At 45.7% G+C, this 22150-nt stretch overlaps 1 protein-coding gene across 4 annotated transcripts in view; it reads left to right on the plus strand.

The window, feature by feature from the left end:
• The first annotated feature begins 5758 nt into the window (after positions 1-5758).
• Positions 5759-22150, plus strand: part of lrp8 (low density lipoprotein receptor-related protein 8, apolipoprotein e receptor) — a 270817-nt gene continuing 254425 nt past the window's right edge. For all 4 annotated transcript variants that reach the window (XM_029750462.1, XM_029750464.1, XM_029750463.1 and 1 more), the window contains exons 1-2: positions 5759-5941; positions 7011-7130. In XM_029750462.1, coding sequence (XP_029606322.1) covers positions 5875-5941; positions 7011-7130 — 187 coding nt within the window. In that variant the 5' untranslated portion in view covers positions 5759-5874. The remainder of the gene's footprint in view (positions 5942-7010; positions 7131-22150) is intronic.

A 22150-nucleotide genomic window follows, 5' to 3' on the forward strand; every position in this document is an offset into this window, starting at 1 on the left:
GTTTTCTATCCTTCTCCTATGTCCTTCACCCCACACACACCTCATTCTCCACACCCTGTTGCATATGCATGCACATGCACACACACACACACGCCTGAACGCACATACATACAGTGAACACACACGTGCAAACACACACACACACATCTGCGCACACACACAAGCTAGACCACAGCAGTTTGCCCACCCCATCTTCATCCCCGTACACATGCCACACACTAGACCACAGCGGAGCGACATCAGTCACTTTTATACATCCAGCTGTTAGCCACTTTCCCCTCTCTCTCTCTCTCTCTCTCTCTCTCTCTCTCTCTCTCTCTCTCTCTCTCTCTCTCTCTCTCTCCAGGAGGCAGGCTCTGATTTCTTCTCTCAATCCCATTGTAGATTAATCATTACACTCTGCCAGGTCTGACCCGGCCACTTTATTATTGCTCCCCTTGCCTCGCCTCGCCCCCCCCCCCCCCCCTCCAGTCGCCTCCCCGGCACTGACGCCACCACTACCACTGCATTCCAAGATTGCATCCCAAACAGCACCCTTTTCCCTATATAGTGTACTACTTTCAACCTGGTCAAAAGTAGTGCAATATAAAGGGAGGTAGGGTGCCATTTATGGCGCATCCCCATTCTGTGGCGAGGCTGGCCGGATGGCCATTTCAATTAAGACTGTTCTTCTGATATTCGTGGAGATGTTCTAGAAAAAAATAAAAGTATAATATATGTGTAGTCGGCTTCTATGGTATAGTAGTGACAAATTAATTTCTTTCAAAGGTTATTTCTATAGTTTCTATAGTCTTGATACAGGTGACTCTACAGCTCTATCTATAGATATGTTGTAGGTTTGTGGCAGCCTGGTTTCTCATTTCTGCCTGCTGTGTTAGTGCTTCTCTGTAACACAGTGGCAGACAGGCAGACGGCAGCATTGTGATGGTCGAGTTCCTAATTCTAAAGGCAGCTCTCCTCAAGGTGATTCTGTCATGGATTTATTGCAGCAGCTGTGGCAGAGACTAACCAACCTGCGAGCGGGTTTCCGAGGATACGTTGCATCCGAGACAACAACCATCAACGACGCATGCTGTTTTTTCCTCTTCATCCCCTTGGGTTCTTCTGTTTACTGATTGGACAGAGAGATTACATTGTGAATGGAATAGCAGTCGATATAATAGCATACAAATTATAGGACGTATAGTATCATATTTCTTACCCGGTCATACAGTAGCATACAAATTGGATTAAGTAACTTACCATAAGTCTTCAGGTATAATATTGTATAATAAAAACGTATAATATTGTAACGTCCCTGGGTTTATAAGCGCGGATATCGACTCTGCCGCTTGAGCATGCTTTTGGGGCACAGTCGATAGCGGGCTGGACTTCAGGCTAGAAGGCCGAGGGTTCGAGTCCCGCTCCCTGCCTGTTTCATTACATCTTTCTCTGAGACCAGTTTGCTTGTTGAGATGCAACAACAAAGGAGAATTACTGTGAGAATTTATGTTGGCATTTGGAACTAACGACAAAGGTTAGGATAATTTACGTAAAAGGCTAGGAGAACTAAAACGACAGGTTAGGTGAATTTACATAGCAGGTTAGGTGAATTTACATAGCAGGTTAGGTGAATTTACATAGCAGGTTAGGTGAATTTACATAGCAGGTTAGGTGAATTGGGTTACATTTAGAATAGGTTTTAGGGGAAGGGCTAGCTAAAACGCTACAGTTGTGCCCAACACGATTTAAACACGCAACCTTTGGATTGATAGACGGTCGCGGGTAACACTCCCACATCCTCCCTACTTTCATTTCTGTCGAGAGTAACTAGACCATTAGTAGGTATCATATGTCTTGAAAGTGCTCAGAAATGCATAAAGTATGTTTTCATATGGCTCAGAGGCCAGGCTTCCTTCTCTTTTTAACCACAAATTATAGAAACACACACACGGTAGCCCATGTATACACACACACTCTCTCAGGGGAGCTAGGATCAAGCACAGTAGGTCGAAAGGGCATAGGATGCTTGGCTATTTCATTGCATCACCCCTCTTCCCCCTCTGTCCAGTATCTCCCTTCACAAGCAATGCACGCTCTCCTCTTTAACCAAATGTACTGTATATGTTGCTTCAGCCCAGAAGGCTATGCAATTTTAACATTTTAGTAATTTAGCAGACACTCTTATCCAGAGCAGTACTGAGTGCATACATTTTCATACTTGCCCCCCATGGGAATTGAACCCACAGCTCTGCCATTGCAAGCACCATGCTCTACCAACTGAGCCACACGGATGGCTGTGGAATACTGATGTTAGAGGGAGGAGAGAAAAACAGAGGGAGGCGAGAAACACCATCTACACAGCATTATCAGGCGGAGAGACAATAGGATACGTTGTGTATTTAATTTGAACCGCCGAGAGGCTGGGTGTAAAATTAGTTCAGATGCTTGAGCGATAAGGAGAACGAGGAGGGGGAATAACACAACATTATAAATGGATGGCGTTAGTGTTTTTCTTCTTCATTCCGTGTTAACTCTTATCGCTAAAAACCAAATTCATTGCAGGAGAAACGAAAATGCTTCTAAACACAACTTTTGCTGGAATTTGTGGTAATGAATGATTGCTAAGATTAAATCAGTCCTTTACTCTGATAGTTTCAGGTTTGTTTAGGTGGTGTAAACAGATGTAGCGGGGTATTGAACAAAGCCTGCCGTTTCTGAAACTCATTATGTTTTGGGTGGTTGCTGGGGAGATTATCCAACGGTAAATCCACAACGATATGAGATACCCTTTGTACCAACACAGCAGAAGGCATTTCATGGGCACAATGCTGATTGCTGATCCCCTTAATGGTGTTGCGCCCTGTAATCCCAAATTATTTAACCAGATTACCTGACAAGATTGAGTAGAATTCTGCTTTGGGATTACGTATTTGAATATATAGCAAATACTGGACATCCAAATGTACAACCGTAAAGGCCTGTTTTCTTCTTGCGTATTAGTTTAGCTCAAAATAGACATGGGCTTAGCTTGGACTGTATATTTCCATCCCTCTCTCTATCTGTGCTATAGGCCCCTCAGCAGTCAGTCAGCCTCCCTCCTGCATAACGTAAACCTATGGAGCTACTGAGCCTACGATGTGCTGAAACTGATATATGACAGTCATCATGGCAGATAGATGAGTGACAGAGACAGATCAATGTCTGCGTCCCAAATGGCACCCTCTTGCCTATTTAGTGCACCACTCTTGACCAGGGCCCATACCAGAAATGGGCCCTTCTCATTTGTGGTGAGAGTTTTCTTCTGAATAAACTAGGATATGGTATAAAAGGGACATGGTTCATTCACCCTGCTTATATCTCTGCTCATACACCATTGGGAGCTTGAGGAGGAGGGATTTTCTTGCAACCATATTGAAATATGCCTGCGGCACACTCCACTGCTGCTGAAATTAGATTATTTGGGTTTTGTTTATCAGTTTTGCCAGGGTCGTTTTCACTCCGCGATTTATGCAGCTGTCTCCGGGTTGGTTTGTTTGAAACGGTATAGTTGACAGCTCCTGCTGTGTGTGCGTGCATGCATGCGTGCGCGCGTGTGTGTGTGTGCGTGTGTGCATGTCTGTTTACTCCTGTCTGTGCAGAATGTGCACTCATGCTCCAGCCCTTGCCTTCCACTGCCAAATAATTTGATGCACTGATGTTCAAATCCACTTCATCTCCACTATGGGCTGTTGGCGCGCCGTCAAGTATCGACTAGACATTTCTCCTGTTTTTGGGTCACGAGTTTGGCAGTGTCTCCTTTGCTCTGCTCCGCTCAGCCCTCTCCTCCCCTTCCGCTGTAGAGAGAATGTGCTGACCACTGGCTGGTTATCTCTGGATGGACGTGACCATCCGTCTTGAGCCAAAATAGGCCAACAGTGAAGTGAGTCAGAACAGAGAGAACCTGGGAGAGGAGGGAAATAATCATCCTGCTGGTCTGGAGGTGCCTGTGAGTGTCAGACAGACAGACAGACAGACAGACAGACAGACAGACAGACAGACAGACAGACAGACAGACAGACAGACAGACAGACAGACAGACAGACAGACAGACAATGGCCCCTGCTTGAGCTGAATGCACAACTGGGATAAGTGCCGTTTTTAAACTGACCTCAAGGTACCCCAAAGCTGAGGAAGCCAGGGCATATAAAACACAATAACAGCATATTAAGTGTGCAGAGTGCACAATATGCATATATAAACTACCATTCCAAAGTTTGGGGTCACTTAGAAATGTCCTTGTTTTTGAAAGAAAAGCAGATTTTTTTTGTCCAATAAAACAACATCAAATTGATCAGAAATACAGTGTAGACATTGTTAATGTTGTAAATGACTATCATAGCTGGAAACGGCAGATTTTTATGGGATATCTGCAAAGGCATACAGAGGCCCGTTATCCGGAACCATCACTACTGTGTTCCAATGGCACATTGTGTTAGCAAATCCAAGTTTATCATTTTAAAAAGCTAATTGATCATTAGAAAACCCTTTTGCAATTATGTTAGCACAGCTGAAAACTATCGTGCTGATTAAAGAAGCAATAAAACTGGCCTTCTTTAGACTAGTTGAGTATCTGGAGCATCAGAATATGTGGGTTCAATTACAGGCTCAAAATGGCCAGAAACAAAGCACTTTCTTCTGAAGCTCGTCAGTATCTTCTTGTTCTGAGAAATGAAGGCTATTCCATGCGAGAAATTGCCTAGAAACTGAAGATCTCGTAGAACGCTGTGTACTACTCCCTTCACAGAACAGCGGAGTGGGAGGCCTCAGAAGCAATTTGACGGTGCCGTTTCCAGCTACAATAGTCATTTACAACATTAACAATGTCTACACTGTATTTCTGATCAATTTGATGTTATTTTAATGGACCAAAAAAAATGTGCTTTTTTTTCAAAAACAAGAACATTTCTAAGTGACCCCAAACTTTGGAACGGTAGTGTACATTGTAGGGCTATTTGCATCGGGTATAGACTTTCAAAATGAGCAAGCAACACAGTGTCTGGTTGTTGACCATGTTGTACTTCAGTCCCCTTGCTGTGAGTCATGCCTTCATTACTGTTTTACTGTAAATGTGTCGGCCCAGACAGACACGGCCCATATTCTCACAGTTGATTTGACACTGCTACTGATGACTAAGCCCCATGCTGATCTCTACGGTACAGATGAGTGTCTAGGGAAACTTCAACCCACATTGCCTGATAGATATGGAGAGTTTGAACAATCCAATTTGCATAGAGTCTAATCAATTAGTAATGTGTAGGTTGAAGTGTCGAATTTGAACTCTTGATAGATTTATTTTCGATTCTCAAATTCTAAAACAAAAACTGTCTGCCCTATGTCATGTTGTTGTGAGATACGTTTGATAGACATCACCGATCACAATTTGTCTGATAATCAATGTAGGCTAGTGCCACACACATCACCATGAAAACTATTTTAGTAATAACCCAGTAATATTCTGGTTACTGGGTTATTACTAAGCTATAGGTAAAGACTCCATCTTCATCTCCTGTGAATATACAGATCGAGAACATCTTCTGTGAAATTATTAATAATATTCTGAAGATGCAGGGTCACTTCGCCAGCTGTATATCGACTGATATATATATATATATATATATATATATATGCCTTACATTTGTTCAGTTTTACTACATTACCGCAGGCTCAATCCCGCCCATAAACGTCATTGATTCAAATTGCTTCTGAGGCAGGCAGGCAGGCAGGCAGCGGTGTCTGGAGCCGAGCCTCAAGCGAGCACAGTGTGGCATTGCATAGCGAGTGGAAGCGCCTCGTTTGCTTCTTTAAGTATATTTGTATGAACAACACAACTACGAATCGCCTCTTCTTTTAAAGATGTGGCCAGACGTCGGGAAGCTAATGCTCTTACATGTGTTACTAATGGAGCTCCACTGCACCCAAGGTAAGACATTTTCTCATTGATCATCGGGAGAGGGAATTTTCATTACAACGAATTGGTAAATGGGTAAGCGACGTTGCAGAACTCAACTGGCCAGTGTGTCCAGTAAGCGTCGTAGAGGTAGAATAGCGTTGATGCACTCCTTATTTTCAAAATAGTCACCACAACAGGAAATACATGTTTACCTGCACTAAATACTATTTTAAAGCAGGTTTGTATGTGCTCGGCTGTTGGTACTTATTCTACAACGTCACGAAAATAGTCTTTACTGTTTTTTACCCAAGCCTAGTAAATGACAATGCGCGGGAGGTAGCCAACATGTGCATGAATGACATATGGAAGGTAGCCTAAAACCTCCGCTTGAACACAACGTGTAGCCCAGGCTACGTGGAAGGCAGGCTACGTGGAAGGGTTAGTATTTCCATGATTTCCTCATTGATCCAATACATGGGCATGCTCGATGTTCATTTTTTTTATTCAATCAGCGGGATATTTTGAGTTGGCTTGTAAGCCTGTTATAGCCTACATTACATTTCTTACGGTGTTGTCAACAGTCACAAAAATAGGTTAGGCTATACACCAATTAGGTTACATGAAAGTCCAACAGTTATAGTTTTGCATTCCAATTTGAAATGATTAGACGTAAATAATTCCCATATAGACCTCGTGCCAGTTAAATGACACTTGCTTTTTTTCCCTCTCTGTTCTCAACGGATGTTGTGCTTATCATAGAGAGTAATCAACGCTGTTTGTCCCCAGACCGCGTTGTAGGCTAATAACAATGTATTACGGCGTCAATTAAAACATCACTTAGTAACAGTGGATCCAACCCTTGTGGCAACAACATTGTATCAACGAAACTCTGTAAAACCTGATTGTGTCGCTGGATCAATGAAACATCTAGCAATTCCATAACAATGTTTCCTACCAAAGATAGAACAGTTGTGCGCGTTGCGCGGGGGTGTTTTGTGATGAATTGGTGACATGTCCCTGGCGCACAACCTATATTTTGTAACCAAACCTAAACATATATATACATTTTTTTACGGGTTTATCTTGTTCTTATCTGCAGGAACTCATACTGATTGTGTAACGGGTCAGTTTCAATGCAAGAACGGAAGGTGCATACCTACTCTCTGGAGATGTGACGACGACGACGACTGCTCTGACAACAGCGATGAAGAAAACTGTCGTAAGTAGCCTGACACCTGCCTAACACATGTCCATGAGCAGACACTATACTGTAGCATATATGTGATCACCATTGCATTGTGGAGGCGCCTGGGGGCATCAATACGCATTGTACATAGGGTCACCAGAGCAGGTGGTGGGAGTTTTTACAATGTGATGAGGATATGGAGTTCATATTGCCACCGCTGAGTGGATGGGAACTTGACTATTATTTTCATAGTAAAATGATTGTATGAACACATTGAAAACAATGGTCTAGAAACAGATAGCGTTGTAGATATCAATAATTGACTTAATTGGTACTTGAATTGATTTAGTCCTTTCATAATGAACACCATTTGAAGAGTCAGCCAGCAAATGATCAATTAAGCATTTGCCACGCAACTAATTGGATGAACAGTTATGTTATAGTTGCCAATTGATTTTTGTCTCCACATGTCATAGGCAATAGCAGCACTGTATGTGCACGCCTGCTTGTTGTCCTATGCATAGTGTGACATTTACAAGCTTGTCTAACATTGATTGGCTACAGATTATAATTATTGGCGACAACACTCGTTGGGAAAGAGATACGTTTTTTTTAATGAGCAGTGCAACAGATCTATAAACATAGCCTTTGTCCTGATGGAAGTGAGTTGATGGTGTTGTTATTTGAAGGAAGTGCCCTCAATTACAAAAAAAGGCCTACTGTGCCACACACGGGTCAATGACAGAGATGCTGGTCCCCACAACCAGCATCTCAAACATGACCCCGCTCTCCCTCTCGTTCCCCGACTTCAAACCTGCCCGCCAGAGTGGGAAGAGACTGTCTCCCCGTCTGCTCTTCCTCTACCTAGTCATTCCTCTACATATAAGCTACTTAGCTTCTCTCTGTATTTCAACCTTTCTCGCTCTCGCTCTCTTTTTCTGTCTCTCTCCATCTCACCCACTCCTCCTCTCTACTCCTCGGGACTTGTATCCCCTTGCCAACGAGAGCTGGGTGGCATTTCATGGGGCTGCCTCCCAGGTCTCCTGTGCTATGCCTGGTGCTTTAAAATGCCAGGGTCTTCGAAAGGCATGCATGGCAGACAACCTGGGAAGAGAGGAGCGGAGAGTGCCAGCGCCATGCCAAGCCAAGGAGGCTGTGCCCACTTGTCTTACCCCCACAAAGGGCATCAGCTGACAGGTTGGAGATAAATCCAATGGCACGACTGGTTGCCAAAGCGATACCCTCTGGCGGTGCGCCAAGCTCTCCAGTAGATGCCAGTGCTGCTTGCAGTGGCTCCCCAAGCCCCACATCGCCAGCTAAAAACACAACACAGGAGCGGGGGAGAGAGGAGGAGAGAAGCAGAGGGGAGAATAAAGGAGGTGAGAACAGAGGAGAGGACATGGGTAGAGGAGAGGGGAGGGTTGGAGAGAAGGGCAAAGTAATTCATACTGGTAAACAAAACCTGATGTGCCAGGACAGCAGTGGCCCCTGACATTTTGTCTCGCCCCATAACAATCGGTGCTCTACAACCAGCGCACCACCTCTGGGCTCCCTGCCTCGCCAACCCCATCCCCTCTCACACCTTAAGCCTGGTCACAACACTGCCAAGAAGCTAACTTAGCCCAGTAACCTGACCCGGCAGCCCTGCACCTATCTCAGGCAGCACACCTCTCTCCCTCTCTCCTGTGCCACTGCCAATATGATCCGTCTCTGTCTCAGTCTCAGTGCCAGGCCCCTGTCCCTCTCCACAGGGATTACCCACAAGCCTTCTCCAGTATTAGAATACATCCTGCTAGATTGGGTGTATTTGGTGCGTGTCTCTCCTCATCCCTCCCTCCTCTCCTGCAATTCCCTCTTTCTCCCAGTGCCGTTCACACCAGCCTCAGAGGGGATTCCGCTCCTGTTGCCCCGAGAGACAGAGAGGGGAGGGAGGCCACACCCCTCCTTATCAGGTGTGTGTGTAGACACACAGGCATAGAGAGACACGTAAAACATAGAAAAAGATTCAAACTTTGTCTGGGTTATTTCAGTGCAGTACAATTCAATACAAGATCAACCCTGGGTATTTAGTTGAATTTGAACTTTAAAACAGTTTTCTAAACAAGGCCGCTCTGAATGATATTGGATGATGCCAGTTATGCAAGGGTTTTATTTATCCTCCTGGTGTGAAACAGATGCCCCCCCCCCCCCCCCCACTGTCTGGCCCAGTCTCAGCCCCTGCTCCGGTCTCAGTCTCACAGGAACACAATGGAACTGAGTGCGTCTGAGACAGAGACCTACTCTATTGTAGCCAGGGAAGAGCTGTCCACAGATTAGACATTAACGCACATTTCATGCCTCTCGCTGTGTGTAAAGCTCGGCCCAGGCGAACGAACATGCGCGCACACAGTAATGCCAGGAGAAATGCCCAACATCACATCATTACCCTGGACTCAGACATGCAAGGAAACATCCTGGAGAGCTAACCTCCTGTAGGTTTTCGCTCCAACCCCAGTTGTAACTAACCTGATTCAACTCATCAGCCAGCTAATCATTAGAATCAGGATGCGCTAGATTAGGGTCGGAGCGAAAACCTACAGGACGGTAGCTCTCCAGGAACAGGGTCGGAGAGCCCTGCTTTACGACAACAGCCCATTTTGGGGTTGTACTTTAATGGCAACACATCAGGTCAAAGGGCAGGGTCTGCGTCAATTTACCCTGACCCTGTAGGAATCCTGTGTTACCACTCAGACCGATGAAACCTACCCAACTATTTTCAAAGGCTGGTATGCTTTGTATGCTTTACAGCTCTTCAGTACAGGGAAGAGTAGAGGCATGCATGGAGGCTGCACGTCTCACACCCACGCTAGCTCTAGGTCAGAGCTGACATGAGTCCTCATTGTAGCTGGCGGTAAAAACATCATGGCAGTAGAAATGTGTGTGTGTGTGTGTTGAACAGAGACTGGTGTCGTACGAGTCAGCCCTGGCATTTAGCCCGCTCGCACACAAGTGCACGCACACACGTGCTGGCACGAGTGCACGCTCGCACACACGCCTCCCAAAGTGGGTGTCTGTCTAGGAGAAAACAAAAAAAGGTTTTATGTGGGAGGAGGGAGAGGGGGCGTACAGGAATGCTACCCCCCCCCCCCCCCACCCCCCCTCGGCAGCAGGTGCGACGGAGTAGACTCCAGATTGTGCTGGGACACACACTGCGGCAGGATAGCTGGATACTTCAGTCACACGCAGAGACGGGTACCGGAATGTCAAGCTGAGCTACCTTGTTTCCTGCATGTCTACCTGTTTGTGTGCAGTCACAGCATCGTCCCCCCCGTTGCACTACTATCCCTGGTCCTGTCATTATTGAGGAGAGGATGCTTTCCTCTCGGTATCCCAAACCACATTTGAAGCAGAACTGACCCCCCGAGTGTCGTGCGGTTGGCTGGATAGGGTACAGTTATGACAAGGCGTAAACAGGTCACAGAGATGTGAAGTCAGAAGGAATAGCTGTCTTCAATAGTATCATGTTCTAACTACAGTGCCGATACCTTCCTCTTGTGAATGGGTTTGGGTGTTGCAGTAGTGTTAGTGAATTATAGTAGAGTTCAGTTGTGGCCTTAGGGTCGAGGTCTTCACGGGTTTCACCCGATTACCCGGGACCCGACCACCCGGGACCCGACCGGGCTGGGTCTGAAATTCTGTAGTTGTCCCTCGGATCTAATTTGATTGTCACGGGTCTCGAGTATTAGTAATTATAACTGCTTTGCCGGTAAGGACCCGTACAGATCCGAATGCGACTGCTGCAGTGTAGAGAGCAGAGAGAGAGAGAAAATGGTATATTATGCCGCTGCGCAGGATTTTCACGACAGGGGCGCGTGTAGCTTGTTGTTGTCGACCCAATCACAAGACATCAAAGCGGCAATAGCCTCTGGCTCTCTGTGTGCCTTGGCAAGCACGTTAGGAAATCAAGGATGATGGAATGAAAATGACAGAAATAAAAGTTCAATGAGAAGGATAGGCTACAACGACCAATAGCCAACAGGTAGGCTGTTACTTTATACTCTGAATGGAGCTGTTGTTGTAATTGCGCAGCTAGGATGGGGGGGGAAAGCGCAGCCTATATAGCCTAAATTAGCCTACCCAGCGATCTTCACTTCTCGGGTTTGATGCAGTCAGAACAGGTGCTATGTAATCAGATTGGATAATACTTAACCTAGCTTTGGCAGCTACAAGTTAGTAACTAGTGCGTGTCGGCTTCGTTGCTGCTGTCTCTCTCTCCCTCCTTCCCGTTGCCTGCTACTCACACACACACACACACACACACACACACACACACATACACACACACATGCGCGCACGCTGTACGGCCCCTCCCCCACCGACTCGAGCTCCTCGGTTCTTCTATGCCTCAGCTAGCTTCTACAATAATAGCTTCAGTTTATAAAGTAGCAGAAACATTGCCTTTCCCTCATTCAGACCGGGTCTGGACCCGACCGGGTCTATATGGGTCCGGGTCTGGTTGTCCTGTCTCTCTCTCTCGCTTACTGCTGCTGTTGAGTGTGGGACTGTTAGAATAATGGCCTTGTATTGACACACTGTGTATTGTAATTCGGACGGAATTTAAGAGAGGCTATGGGATCTACAGACCCTGTGTGTTTGTGTGTGTGTGTGTGTGTGTGTGTGTGTGTGTGTGTGTGTGTGTGTAGTTCACACTGGCCATTTGCATAGTTATAATCCAATTAGTGTGTGTCTCAGCGGGTGAGAGCTTGAGAGGCGAGTGTGTGTCTCGCTCGGTGTGTGTGAGAGAGAGAGAGAGAGAGAGAGAGAGAGAGAGAGAGAGCGAGTGGGCCGTCTGTGTGTCTGCCTGAGGACAGAGAAGATCATTACTCTCTCTGTGCTTTTCACCATCTCAAATATTATGGGAAAAGGAAAAGCGATTCAGGGAGCTGTGAAGCCTCTAGCTCTCTCTATATCTCTGTCGCATTCTCCACGAGGACACATTCATCATCAACAGGATGCTCTCTCTCTCTCTCTCTCTCTCTCTCTTCCTCCTCTCTCCCTTCTTCGCTCTCTCCACGCCCTCCCTCCTTATCTACACTCTCACTCCTTTCACTGATTTCACCCCTCTATCCTCTCTCCCCCAACCCACTTCTCTCCCTCCCTCCCTCCCCACTCCCCCCTCCCGCTCTCCCTCCTCTCCACTCTCTACCCTCTCTCCACTGTACCACTCCACCTCTAATCCTCCTTTCTACTCCCTCAATCCCTCCTCCCTCACCCTTTCCTCTATCCCCCCCCCCCCCCCTCTGTCCCGTCACCCCAATCGGCCCCTATGGATTGCACGTGAGTGCTTGGGTCTCTAGCCTGCCATTGATTTGCCAGTGGGCTGCTCTGTGGCTGTGGAGGTTGTGGTGATTTATAGGGCTGTGGGTCTGTGCTGGGGGGAGAATATTTCACGGGCCTTTATGGGCTGTCTGCGTACTAATGAGAATGGTCCCTGCCACAGGAGGGAAACCTGGGTCATACTGGCAGTGGCACAGCAAAGCGGTATATACGGAGGGAGAGCGGGGAAGGGGAGAGAGAGCGACAAAAGGGAGAGAGATGGCTGGAGAGAGAGAGAGGGAGGTAGAGAGAGGAGAAACAGAGGTGAGACAAACGAAGTGAGACCGAGAGCGACGGAGAAGAAGAGAGGGGAAATGAGGGTAGAGAGAGACACACACACACACACACACACACACACACACACACACACACACACACACACACACACACACACACACACACACACACACACACACACACACACACACACACACACACACACACACACACACACACACACACACACAGATAGAGGAGCAAATGTGAATATCACAGGCAGAGCCTGGAGCACGGTAGACTGGTAGACTGGTGTCACAGGCAGAGCCTGGAGCACGGTAGACTGGTAGACTGGTGTCACAGGCAGAGCCTGGAGCACGGTAGACTGGTAGACTGGTGTCACAGGCAGAGCCTGGAGCACGGTAGACTCGTAGACTGGTGTCACAGGCAGTCAAGGCGTTAATATAAAGGTTTGTCTTCTGGGCCTGTCAATCAGGCTGCTCTTTCCACCAATAGACACATGGTTGACCTGGCCAACCGGCCACAGGCTACTGACATGGAGAGTAGAGGAGAGGCAGTCTCCTCTAGTGTAGAGTTTCCCAAACCCTGTTCCTGGGGGGCTCCCCCTGGGTGCACGTTTTGGTTTTTTTGCCCTAGCGCTACACAGCTGATTCAAATCATCAAAACTTGATGATGAGTCGGTTCTTCGAATCAGCTGCACACCCGAATGTGCACCCACGCAACCCAGTTCAGGAAACCCCGACTAGAGTGTTTACCTTGCACGGGTCAATGTGAACCACCTTTTATCAACTTGCGTCAGCGTTTTCTCAGGCTTTGAGGTAACAATGATGGACAGCAGAATTGTATTGGGCAGTAGTGGAGCCCTCATAAAAACCTCTCTCTCTCTCTAACCTTCCCTTATTCCCCCCCCTCCCCCCTCCCTCCAAAGCCCAGTGAGAGAAGGGCGTAACCAGGGGAATATGTGGCTTCTTGTTTTTGTTGTTTCTTTTCTTAACTCTGATTACCTTGTTAACCGTCAAGCCGGATTTTCCTCTCTGCCGTGGCCCGACATTGCACCTCACCGCGACTCCTCTCTGCCTGCGCAAACTGACATATTGTTCAAAGTCAAACTCCCGGCCCAAAAATCCTATTTTCTCTTCCTCTCTCCGTCTTGTTCTCTCTGTTGTTTTGTTTCCATTTGATCTCCCCAGCGCCTGACAGGCTATCATCAGCTAATCCCTTACACAGATTAGGGAATATCTTAATGTGACTCAGGTTTATTTACATCCCCTGTTATAATCCTGTTTTTCATGACCAGTTCTCGCTCTGTAGTCAGAGTGCGAGGGGGGAGCGCTGCGATGCAGACCAACATACGGCTCCACTAAGAACACTCATGAATTAAACATAGATACCTCTAAAGGTATTAAATCCGTCTGCTAGACGTAATACCTAGCTTTCTGTTTCTGCTGCATGTCATTGTAAAACCGCAAAGTTTGTGTTGAAGTCAAACAGAGGTAGGTTATTTTGCCCCCCCCCGCCTATGTGTTCTGAGTTAGTTTCAGGGCCATAGGGCCATGACTAGCCATTCAATCTCCCTAGACTCTGAAGAAGATGTCTGCTTTAAACTTCACATTCTCCCTTGAGGGAATTCGACGCGGACGTCTTACTATGGCTTAGGAGTGGGAAATCAAGAGTTTGCTAAAAAGTAGGATTTGGGAGTTGAGGTGAGGTCGCTGGAACTGTGCTGTCATTGTTGCCACGAGGGTGTGTGTGTGTGTGTGTGTGTGTGTGTGTGTGTGTGTGTGTTTGTGTGTCATTTTAGGAGAGAGGGGTGAAACGTGATTTTCCAGGCCGGTCCTCGCCGAGGGACAGTAAAGGCTTTGATGGTTTGGTATCTCTGCACTAAGATCTCCGCTCAGCGCGGCGCCAACACTAGCGTCACACAGCCACAGCCTCTCATAATTAAGCACACACACACACACACACACACACACACACACACAAGCATGCATCCTGTCCTCCTCTGAAGATTCTGTACCTTTTTTTTTAGAGTGGATGAAATCCTATTGTGTCTCTCTCTTTCTTTCTTCCTCCCTTCCTCCCTGCCTACCTCATCTCTCTTACCTCCAGCTAGCTCCGTAGCGGATAAGGCTGTTTGCGTCGATGACAATTACACCTTCCGTACGTATCTCCTCCATACACCCGTAGCAGGGCTCTCGCTAAGCTCCCAGAGCGACTCTTTACCTTGAGGGGATTTTGCTTGTCATGCGTTGCAGTGAGAGCGACGGCGAGGCGGCCTAGATGCCCCGCCCCGGTCCTCTTTGATGGCTGGCAGCGCTCACGGCCCGGTATTCAAGACATTGCGTGGCGGCGTCATCGGCAGCCCTGTTGACTGTGCTGATCCGAGCTGAGCCGATATCTTAACACGCTATAACAAGCTCCTGGGGCACTTTATCATGGGGGGGGGGGGAATAGTGATAGAGGGGTGTAGATGGAGAGATGAAGCGCCACAGAAGATATTCGAGCCTTGGGAGAAAATCAGGCAGGCCCAAGAAGACGTGGATTTCTCGTAGGTAAATATCCATAGGAGAGGAGGACTGTTTATACACCCCATCCTTTCCCCATCACTCCCCCATCCTCAGCCCCGCTGATCTCTCCTCAAGCTCTCTCTCTCTCTCTCTCTCTCTCTCTCTCTCTCTCTCTCTCTCTCGCTCTCGCTCTCGCTCTCTCTCTCGCTCTCTCTCTCTCTCTCTCTCTCTCTCTCTCTCTCTCTCCTTTTCATCCGCTGCTTCATGGGGTCTGTTTTCAATGTGTTTACCCCATCAGAGTCTCCCCCCCCGCCCTCTCTCTATTCAGACCTCCTGCCCCTGCTTCAGTGGGAGCTGACGCTCAGTATGCTCTACACCGCTATTACTGAGAGACCCACGTTCCTCCACCTTACACACACTTACTGAGATTCACAGATAATGGTGCGTGTGTGTGTGTGTAGTGCATGCTTATCCGTGTCTGATGGCCACTCTGTTTATGCCCTGTTGTTGTCGATAATGTTTTGTTTTCTTTAGAGAGCGCCGTCCCTAAACTGCATTAAGATTTTATAAGCTGTTTGACGATGCGCTTTAACATCCCACTCACCCTTAAGAAGTAGCTCTCTGGGGCCAGCTGTGCCGGCCGTGCTAGTCGGAGACCTTTACATATCATTACACTGGCTTTAATGCAGCAGATCACCAGAGTCCTCCCTCTCCCTCTCCCTCTCTCTCTCTCTCCCCCCTCTCTCCCTCTCTCCCTCTCCCTCTCCCTCTCTCTCTCTCTCTCTCTCTCTCTCTCTCACTCTCTCTCTCCGTCTCTCTCCCTCTCTCCCTCTCTCCCTCTCTCCCTCTCTCCCTCTCTCCTTCTCCAGTTATCAAGTCTGTAGGTGAGTACAACGACCTGACCGTCTGGCAAATTCATACATTCATAGCATGATGGTCACCTTGGTCTATTTCAAATGATATCTGTGTTGAATGTTTGATGTTGCACCTGGCCACTTGGTTTCTCATGCAGATTGCTGTGTGGGTTGTTGAAACTTCAGTAGCGTGTCATATCGGGGGGAGCAGCTCTATTCGGTTCTGTTCCTCTTTGTAGCTCCGCCACAGACATCAGCACGCAGCGCGTCAGCGTTTACCATGCTCACCCCACTTCCTTCTCTTTCCCCCTCCTCCTCCTCCTCCTCCCGTGACACCGCGGTGGACTGTTCTGCGTAGTTGCTCCCGTCCGTCCAGGGTCCTGTCTGAGCGCAGGTGCTGCTTTCTGCTGCTTTGATGCCCATGAATGCATGTCAGCTGTAAGGTGCCTGCCTACCCACTGCACACAGGTGCACTCGCGGCTCCCCCCCTCGTCCTGTCCTGAATCACACAACTTTATTTAGAACCAATCCATTTCATCCCAAGACCCCAGGGAGGGGTAGTCGGTGGGGGTGGGGGTGGGGGTAACTGACCTCATTGAACACGTTGGTCACTGTCTGATCTCGACACACTCAGACAGGCATTCATGCGTGGCGCACACACACACGCACCCATTTATACATGCAAATATGTACGCACCTATGCACACATAGGTACAGTACAAATGCACACAGTCACATGCACACACACTATGCATACAAGCCTACACAAGCATGCATGTACGCAGGTTGATACAGCAGCTGTTGTTGACCGTAAAGGAAAGGTCTTGTTATTGGCTTTAAACCAAGATGGCCTGGTCTGGGATGGAACATCTGATGCGGTCATTAAAGGTTTTGTGGTTTAAGTCTGTTCATTATCTAGGATTAGTCTGCGACAGGGCTGGTAGATAGAGAAGGAAGGAGAGAGAGAGAGAAGGAGAGAGAGAGAGAGAGAGAGAGAGGGAGAGAGAGACAGTCATTTAGGGGCAGCTTTAGTTTTTTCCCATAAGCCACCTCTCTTTGCTCTTCCCTTTGGTTTTCATTCTCTTGACTGAGAGGGAGAGAGAGGCGTTGAGGGTGATATGCAGTGCGGTACAATCAAACAGACATGCAATTCCCTACCCCTCTCTCTTGCCCACTTAGTGTTCAATGTCACATTGTTGTATTTTGACTGATTTGACATTTAAATAGTGTTTTCAGGTGTGTGGGTATTGAAACAGCTGTGGCTGACTGCTTCTGCTCTTCAAGGTGAGGGAACACGAGAACTGATGCGCATCAAGAAATAACTGCGATAAACGCACTGCAAAACCATTTAAATCGATACATTCACTCGGCAGAGGTGGTTTAAACTCCACTCTAAAGTTGACTTTGCTTATGGAAAACCGTATCTAGCGAGTTAAGGGTTGCACGAATGCTCAGCTGTTGGGTCTGGAGCTCCGCTTAAATGGAAACGTTAAATGGAAGTTATGGAACTCCCTCGCGTGCTTCTGTTGTGGGGTAAAGTTCACAATGAAACTGACATTAAATGTGGAGAACGACCCCCCCATGCTCCAACAGGGCCTCATGTGGTGCACTCCGAATAATACAATACAGGCACAAGGTTCTATAGGTCTCTCCAGTATCATAGAAAACGTCTCAAAAGTGATATCCATAAATCTGTCAATTTCAGGCATGTCCAAAACATGTGTAATAAAGTAGCAGGAGCCTGCTTACATCGGTCACAAGTGGGATCTATTTCTGGTCTAATCTTGGATCATTTTGCCTTTGGCCAATGCAGCTGATGAACTACTTTTAAATTGAATTACAGCATGTCTTAGACATATAGATGAGGAATGTGTTCTCTGAAGCATACTCTGTCAAGTTTCGTCTGAGAGTTGTTCACCTAAATCCTCGTCCCATTGGTTCTTAAGAGAGTTCAGGGAATCCAGATTGGTATATTGGTATAAAGTATAAGCCTTTGGTATAAGGGTTCACTTTAAAAATATAATCTAGAACGTAGGTAGGTGGACGTGATGGGAAGTGACTAGAGTATGAAGATACAAAACTACGCAATTGCAGGTATCTAAAGAAATGGGATCTAGGAATTTAGATTTTTTTGTACTAACTGTTCAAAAGATGCTAAATCCATATCAGTGAGGAGATCCCTTTTCCAGACCAGATATAAAACACCCTGTCTAATATGATGGAGAGAATGTATGGTTCTTTAATAATGGGGCAGAAGTTGAGCATTCACTGAGACCAAACGATCGCCTGAACTGTTTCATTTTAACGGTGTTAATTCTTCCACCCCAAAGAAAGAGGGTAAATCCCAGAGTTCAAGATCCTGTTTCAGGCGGAGTATCAAGGGAGGGAAATTGGCTTTATAGAGATTTTTGGAAATTGTGTGTGACCCAAATTCCTAAATATTTCAATTTCTGTGAAGTCACTCTGAAGGGTACATGACTAAAATAAGTTTGGACGGCAGAAGGATTAATAGGCATTAATTCACTTTTTTGTAGATTAACCGTATACCTGGATATTTTACCAAATGTCTTTAGTAGAACCTGGATCTCTGGAATACCAGTTAAAGGGTCAGACATATATAATAGCATGTCATCCGCACAGAGTGAAACTTTATGCTCTAAGCCCCCTCTTCAAATACCTTTGATAGTGGTGTTATTACGTTTTGGTATGGCTAAAGGCTCAACTGTGATGGCAAACAGCTGAGAGGATAGAGGACAACCCTGTCTTGTCCCACGTTGAAGTTGGAAATAGGTTATTATTTGTGCGCACTGCAGCCATAGGGGAGGAGTAAAGGACTTTGATCCAGGACATAAAATTAGGACCAAATCCAAATTGTTTGAGAGTATAAAATAGATAATCCTACTCCACCCGATCAGTGATAACAATATCTCTGGAGTGTCAGATGAAGAGGAGTTATAAAGTATATTATAAAGACATCTGATGTTGAAAAATGAATGACGATTTTTAATGAAACCAGTTTGATCTGTAGAGATAATGGAAGGAAGGACTGACTCAAAACGTTAAGCAATCATCTTAGAAAGTATCTTTACATCGCAATTCAGTAAATAAATTGGCCTATATGAACCACACACAAAAATACATGCTTTTCTCATTGTTAAGGGTAAAGAGTTTGAGGAGAATGATTCCTCAAATACTGAACGCAAGAGAGGAGAGAGTTGATCTGAGAAATGGCTCTGAAATCCGTCGGGTCCAGGGGATTTACCTCACTGAATAGATTTTATTGTCAACACAATCTTTTCTACAGAGAACTGTTCTTCTGATTCAGCAGCTATCTCAGGGTCAACTGTAGGAATATATAAGTTCTCAAAGAAGGTATTGAGTAAGGTAGTATTACCAGCGGTTTCCGAAGTGTATAATTGTGAGTAAAAGTTATGAAAGCATGAATTTACCTCTAAATGATCAATACATTTGTTACCCAGCTCATCAGTTATCTCAGATATGGTTTGATTTGCTAGCATTTTCCCTGATTTCTCCATGTTCACAATTTTTTTATCGAGAGTTACTAATTAGATTTTCAGCTTGTCGAGTTGAAAGAAGATCAAACTCTGTCTGAAGTGTCAAACGTTGTTTTAGTAAATCTGCAGATTAAGAGTGTGAATATGCCATATCAAAATATATATTTTTTATTTGTAAGTTCCCGTAGGCGTTGAACATTGCACTTCCTTAATCTTGCGCTGTACGAAATAATCTGGCCCTTTAGATAAGCCTTCATTGATTCCCAGACTGTTGCAGGAGATAATACAGGGGTTTTGATTAAGCTCGAGAAATAGCTCAATTTCAGATGATATAAAAGCAACAAAGGTTTCTTCTGATAGCAGTAGTGAGTTAAGCGGCCAAGGTAGATCATTAGGCTGTGTATTTGGTATAAGTGGTTTCATAGCAAGAGGAGAATGACCCGAAATGACTATAGCTTGGTAATCACACTCCGCGATAAGTGGCAGAAATCTATTGTCTAGGAAAAAGTAGTTTGTAAGTTAGGTCTTATGAACTGGTGAAAAAAAGGATTGTGGAAATTCCACGTATTAGATATGTCATATGTTTTAAGAAATAGCTGAATTGTGGATACTGCCTTTGATGAAGATGATACCTTAGGAGAGCTACGATCCAGATTGGACGACAGTACACAATTCACATCCCCACCTAGTATTAGGTGGTGTGTGTCCACATTTTGTAATCGAGAAAATACATTTGTGATGAATGAACAATCCCAATTTGGTGCATAGATATTAGCCAAGATAACAGGTGTATTATACAGTCTTCCTACTACAATAATGAAACGGCCTGCTGAGTCTGCCTCTACACTTGACATTGCGAATGGAATGTTTTTACTCATTAAAATGGTTGCTCCTCTAGTTTTAGAATGAAAATTGGAATGATATGATTGACCAATCCAAAGTGCGCAGATGTGTATCCAGAAGAAAGGCGATTACCACTTTAAGGGGATTTAAATGAGAAAGAACCCTTTTACGGTTCACTGGGTGATTTAAAGATTTAACATTCCAGCTAGCAAAAGTGATCGAGCAACCAGCTGTCGCTCTCATGATATTAGGCCTAGCCATGTAAAGTCAGGTGGGAAAAGGATAGATGCCAGATTACAATAACAACCGATCCATTACAGTTGAAAGAAGAATAAAAAAACATAAACAAACAATACTCTGAAGTCTGGTATGAAAAAGAAAACCCACCCTGGTTAGCTAATAGAACAAGGTAGCCGCTAATTACCACGCAAAGATATCCTTACATAATGTGCTAAACCTATCGAGTAGAGAGCCCTGCTGAAATAGGGAAGGATTTTAAAACAAGTTGCGCATAATAAATGAATAGGAAATACTAATTTGAAACCCAAAACTAGGCTGTTTTAAAGGAAAGTATAAAACATTTTAGCAATACCACTAAGTTAGCAGCAATGTCTTTAATGAAATGACGTAACCTAATAATAGAACTGTGCTTTATCTACCCTGGATACGGGTACCATCGACAAATAGAAATGGTAATAAAAATAAAACGTTAAAACAAAAGGAGAATTGACTCACCAGAACTAAGGCACTAACGTTACCTAATAATAACAATATCAACTGATACCACTAGCAACGCTATACAGTATCTACAAAAGAGAGACTGAGTCTGCAGTGTTAGACACATTCGTCCATTATCCTAATCGCCAAATAGGTAAACATTCAGCCATTTGCTTCATCCGACCTCGGAAGAATGTTCGCCTTTACGTGGCCATCACCTTGTGGGGGTCTTGGAACTCTTTGCCGTTGTATGTTATACGGAGCTGGGCAAGAAAAGCCAGACCATACCGAACATCGGTCCGTTCATGGAGCAGACTCTTGACATCATTGAAAGTGGCACGGTCACGGGCAACGCTGGGGGCATAGTCTGGGAAAATAGATGTATCGCTGCATCGAAGTGAGCCAAATTCTCTGGCACGCCAAAGAACATCAATACAATCCTGATAGTAGTGTAGTTTAGCCACAATGACGCAAGGTTTTCCGTCAGGCTTTCTTACTTGAGCTCTCAAGTATTGAATCGTTGCATATAACCTTGTAAATGTATGCATTGTTCCCCAAGGTTAAGGCTAGCCACATCAGTTTTGAGCTTCTTAACTGTGGTTTGTAATGTAGTCGTAGTCTGATCATGTTGCCAAGCCTTGTTCCATGTCGGAGACACTTTTCTTAACTGTATCCAGTTCAGTACAAACCATTGCTGTGTGCTTAGTGAGTTCATTCTTGACTGCTTGTAAGTCCTCATTGAGCGCCTCCTTGAGTTTCGACTTGAGTATAGATGAAATGTCCGCTCTGAGGGCAGCAAGAATCTTGGCCTTCAAATCCTCTGTGTTAATTTTTTCGCCGAGCGGAGGGGAGGAGCCGCGGCTCCCACTTGTACAAAACAAAAATTAAAGATGAACAAAGTAAAGCATGTCATTTAAAGGCTGTGTTTCCTAGTTTTTTTGGGGTCAAAGCACAAAGAAAGTATTAAATAAATGCAATTTCAGCAGGAGCTCGGAAAAACGGGACCTACTCCATGGCTTGCTCAC

Source organism: Salmo trutta, chromosome 4 (assembly GCF_901001165.1).
Source record: "Salmo trutta chromosome 4, fSalTru1.1, whole genome shotgun sequence".
Classification (NCBI taxonomy): Eukaryota; Metazoa; Chordata; class Actinopteri; order Salmoniformes; family Salmonidae; genus Salmo; species Salmo trutta.